Raw genomic sequence first — 5,115 nt, 5'->3', positions numbered from 1 at the left:
TATACCATATATACTCAACTATAAGTCAATCTCATGTATAAATCGAGGGCAGATTTTGGGGCCACAATTATGGATATTGATATGACCCCTGGATAAGTCGATGGTAAAACTTAGTGGCATGTAACAAAGGATCTAAATGATGAAGCAAAGGAAAGTGATGCCAAAGAACTTACAAAATTCTGGCAGGCATAATTGTTTGGGCTTACCTTAAAGGCTTCATCACTTCCAGGACACATTACATTCTTGCCTTTCACCAGGGGATGGTTCCCCTGTTTTAATAAGAGTTAAAAGTACAGTATTTACATTGACCCGTGGATTAGTCGACCCAGGTTTTTGTGGTCAATTTTTTGACTAAAATTTCTAGACTTATACATGAGTATATAAAGTAGTTCTTCCATGCCAGCCCACTATAGGGCCTCAGTCCGGGATTTACTGTGGTTTTAATTTAAACAAATAATATATAAAACACAGTAATAAGCGATTTTTAATAAATATGGCTTGTTTAGTTCAGTGAAATTGTTTTAAGAAATGGGCACTAACAACCTGACATTTAACCTCTGTATATATAAATATGAGGAAGTAGTTTCATTGATCTCATTATTTACAGGTATATGCATTTGGGGTGCGTTTTTCCCAACCGTTACAGCCACCTAATCTGAAGTAGATGGCTTGGAATCAAATTTTTAAAAAAATATGTTATGTTTCATTTCTGTATTAAGGAACTGCTGTTTTTATGTGACAGTATAATGCCACAGTGCTCTTGAGGTTAAGATTTTATATTCTGCCCACACATGCACACACATTCAAGTGAAGCATTTAACCATGCACTCTGAATTTGCTTTTCCAAGGTAACACTATGGATAGTTGTACAAATAGATTTTTATTATTATTCAAACAAGCAAGCAGCACAGGAAATTAAAAGAGCAAGAAATGGCCTCTAGGAATGTATTTAGTGATACATTAAGTTTAAAAAATCTGCTTTAGGAACGGATATTATAAGCAGATATTCCCATTCTCATTTTTTAAAAAAATCAGTTTCTCTGTATTGGTTCAGCAAGAACTCCTGGAACTTGAGCTAATTATTCAAAGGTTTTTGTTATTATTCCAGTTTCACAAAAATCCTGTTTAAGCAATAACGCAGCCGCCTTTCTCTTTAAAAGGATTTCTATCTTCAGGAATGCCTTTCACCAGTGGGTCTTCTCCAGATCTTTCCTCAATGTAATTTTTGATTTCTTCTGAACATTTAGAAACCTTAAGAGGGAAAAAGAGAGAGAAATCTGGTTTGAATATACAAGGCTAACAGTGCAATCCTTGATGAAATATGTGTTTTCTGTCTCTTCTGCCTCCTTACTTTGAGAAATCTGCTGACAAAGCAATGTGTGGGCAGAACTTCTCTGCTGTCTAAAATCTGCCAACAGAACAGCCAAAAGAAGGGTAAAGAAAGAATCAGACAAGTAAAGGATTAAATTAAATCAAATTCAGATCTCCTTAAATTTAGGGACATAGTCACAATGCCAGCACAAAGTTAGGCTGGGGTGAGGGTTTTCCTAAATAATTTCCAGTTGTCCTAGACTTGGATTGGTTCAGCACAACCAGTGGTTTAGTGTTAGCTCAACTAGCCTATAGCTATCTTCAACAGTCCGAAGAACACAAAGTGGATTTTGTGTGTTATCTCTCTCTCTCTCTCTCTCTCTCTCTATATATATATATATATATATATATATATTTGTTGTACCTATATCATTCTGATTTCTCGTGTTTGTGGAAACATAAGAGGCAAAAATATAAATCTGGCTCTGTGTTAATTTTCATCTTGCTTGTTATCAATCATTGTTCCCCAAATTAACTAGCATTAGAAAACTCACATCACTTGTATAAACTACACCAGGGTAGACAAAATGTAGCTTCCTAGGGCAATTTTTGTGGCCCTGAGTGCCCCTCAAGGGTAATAAACAAACAAACAAACAAACAAAATGCAACCCTTCCTTCCTTCTTTCCTTCCTTCTTTTTTTTTGGGGGGGGGGGTCCCCAGTCCCCCAGCTGCCCTTTAGGTTGTCTGGAGGGCTTTCCCCCCATTTTTGGAGCCCCTTGGACTCCCGGGGGTAAAAAACAACAACACTTTTTTTAATTAAAAAAAACATTTTTTGCCCCCCAAAAGCTCAAAAATGTCCACTGTGGCTCAGGGGGTGCATTGCCACCACATTTTGCCAATTCAGGCCCAGGAGAAACCCAAAACATAGCAAAAATGCCCCCATACCCTGTAGGGGCATTTTTTGGGGAGGTGACCTAAAAAGGCCCTCCAAGTTCTCCTAGGGGTCTAATGCAGCCCCCTAACTTTTCACATTTTCCCCCACCCTTTGCTTGCACCATCAGTTTCCCATTTGCTCTGGATGGGTGGTGGGAGCACTACGTACACCTTTATCAAGTAGGTTTGTTGAGGGGTTTTTTTTGTTTTTGTTTTTTCTGCTGATTATGATTTTAAAAAACAGTCTTTAGAAAAATATAAGTTTCATAACAACTAGTTACTTGAAGAGATAAATAAAATAAATTGCAAAGATTATTTATACTGCAGTGAAAACACAGTAATTATAATTCCATAGCAGCAAAGGCAATCCAGCCATTACAGTATGACAAAGTGTTGTCTTCTGTATGAAAAGGTAAGCAGTGGTACAGCCAGGTATCTAAGGAAGAAATTCTACATCATGATTACCAAGGTTTTGTTGCATGTGCCCATCTACTGATAGCACAGATGTAAGCAAGTTTATCCACAGGTAAGCATGACAAAGTACAACAGGTTTTACTCCCAGGAAAGTTTACAAGAGGATAGTCATCAAGGGATATGGCAGTCATTAATGCAGGGGTGGAAATCATGTCACCTTCCAGATATTGTTGAATTGCAAGGCTCAGTAGCTCCAGCCAGAATAGCCAATGTGAGGAATGCTGCTCACACTTTGTCCCCACTTGCTAGAACTAGAACCTTGAAACCAATAAGTAAACAGAATGATACAATGTCCAAAAAACAGATTCCACACAACGATCCTAGAAGTTTTGAAAGTTTAAAACTATTGACCTTTGCAAGGGTTGATTGCATTTGTCTAACCTGCAGTTTATTGAACCATGAATGATCATGCCCAGCTCTGTCTAAGTTTCTGGGCTCAAAGTAAAATATTTAATACAAGAGGAGGGATCCCCCACAGCCAGGAATCACCTTGGACTTTCTACATACCTTTTGCCACCAAATGATGCTTTCCCTCCCTAAGCATCACCTCCCAGATGCATTCAGTGAAAAGTCAGAGTATATCCAGTCATCTGCATTGCTGTTGGGTGAACCTGATAGAATCACAGCATCTCCTAACATTTTAGAGCAGTGGTTCCCAAACTTTCATCCTCCAGGTATTTTGGATTTCAACTCCCAGGAACCCGTCATCTTGACCAACAGTCAGGAACTCTGGGAGCTGAAGTCCACAACATCTGGAGGACTAAAGTTTAGGAACCACTGTTTTAGAGGAAGGGACCCCAATTTAGCTTGTCTACATTTCCTGGTTATCTCTTCTCATCCCTTAAGTCCAGCTGTGTTATAAAGAAGGCAGGGAAGGATGGAGATGTGATCAAAGCCATGAGTTACCATAGCTGGAAAAATACAGCAAAGACATTTTAAGTAATAGGGTTTTTGGTCCAAATAAATACCGAGTAAAGACATAGAGACACTCAGTAAAAACATATGGACACAGTGAGCCAAGAAATCCAACAAATGGAATATAATTAAATACTGCCTAGAGGTATGAAATTTGCTCCAGGGCTAAATCCTGTCATAAATGATGTCTACACATCAGCAAAGTATGGTCTGTGGGCCTCGTGTAGCCCTTGGGATCCCCTAAGCACAGCCCCTGAATCCCCTGACACCCTCCTAAATTGGAGGGCTGATTTTGAGCCCAAAACTGGTCCAAATCTTCCGCTAACCCTCCAAAGCACCCCCAATACAGAAAAAGTAAAATAAAAAAGCAGTTTAAAATTGAACAAAATGATGGCCAGAGATGATGCTGCATTACTTCGGGCACACTGGAATCTGCTGATGTGGCCCACAAGGCAGGCAAAGGGAAATAAAATAGTCCTTGCCCCTTGCACAGTTGCCCACAACTGCCAGAAAACTCAGATGTGGGGTTGTGAGAGAGAGAGAGACAGAGAGAGATGGTGGGGGAGCTCATCTTCAATTGCAACACCATTGCTTTTGCACAAAACAAGTAGACCGCAGCCCATTAGTCAAGAGAATGCTTCATATTGTTTATCTCATGAAAATATTTTTATCACGCCATTCATAATTCTAACTGGTGCACAGTTTACTCCCCACCACCTCCACCTCCACAGCTGCTGGACTATTTGTTCCTTCCACGCTACACTACACCGTGGCTGCTTGCCATTGCTTGTACTTAAGCAATAAAAAAGTGGCAGATTTAGCCTTCTGCTCACATACCCCATAATTAGGCTATTCACACTCCTCCCCTTTCCTTGTAATTGTAGCTTGCATTTTAGTTCTGACTGTGTCATCAGCTCTCTGGCTTATGTCAATAGCTATTTCCTAGTGTCAGTAATTCCAAAACTGTGGTTCGTCAGGGAGCAGAGGCAGACCAAGCCATTTTGGTCTTTCAGACAGAAAATCCAGCTAGTCCTGCAACTCTATGGTAAAAACATAAGTATAAATCTGTGGCAGAGTGAAAGTAGATGAACAGACATAATCCAATAAACAATACAGGTAACCCTTAGAGGTAATATTCCGCTGACCTGGTTTTAGGCATAAAACACATTGTATTCCCCCTGAATAATCAAATTCGCAGTTTGTAGATTCCCTATGGATGTCAAGGTACCCATAGTTGCCAGGACTACCTTTTTATTTTTTGGTTTCGGCTGGTTCACCAGGTAAGGCCTTTCATGGAGAAAACAGTCCTGGCCTAAGGCATCTAAGGCCCAGTAACATTCAGATTGGGCTACGGCAATTAGAGCTTGGGCAACTTCCTCCCCCTCCCCCAGCACAGCCAAATGTCCATCTTAGATTGTACACCATAGGCAGGTTTACTATTATATATTTATTGTTTTTATCTACAGCGCTTTGCAAATCTA

The 5,115-nt window shown here is 39.8% G+C and overlaps 1 protein-coding gene across 1 annotated transcript; it reads right to left on the bottom strand.

Moving 5' to 3' along the window:
* Window positions 1-861: 861 nt before the first annotated feature.
* On the bottom strand, window positions 862-5,042 carry LOC121917872 (guanine nucleotide-binding protein G(I)/G(S)/G(O) subunit gamma-11-like; the record flags this gene model as incomplete). Its single annotated transcript, XM_042443987.1, has 3 exons — window positions 862-1,251; window positions 1,352-1,408; window positions 4,882-5,042. Coding segments are annotated over 3 exons (344 nt in total), but the record flags the coding sequence as incomplete, so codon positions are not given.
* Window positions 5,043-5,115: the final 73 nt, after the last annotated feature.

The sequence above is a fragment of the Sceloporus undulatus genome, unplaced genomic scaffold, assembly GCF_019175285.1.
Source record: "Sceloporus undulatus isolate JIND9_A2432 ecotype Alabama unplaced genomic scaffold, SceUnd_v1.1 scaffold_1315, whole genome shotgun sequence".
NCBI classification, from domain to species: Eukaryota; Metazoa; Chordata; class Lepidosauria; order Squamata; family Phrynosomatidae; genus Sceloporus; species Sceloporus undulatus.
This window is presented reverse-complemented; position numbering and strand designations above follow the sequence as displayed.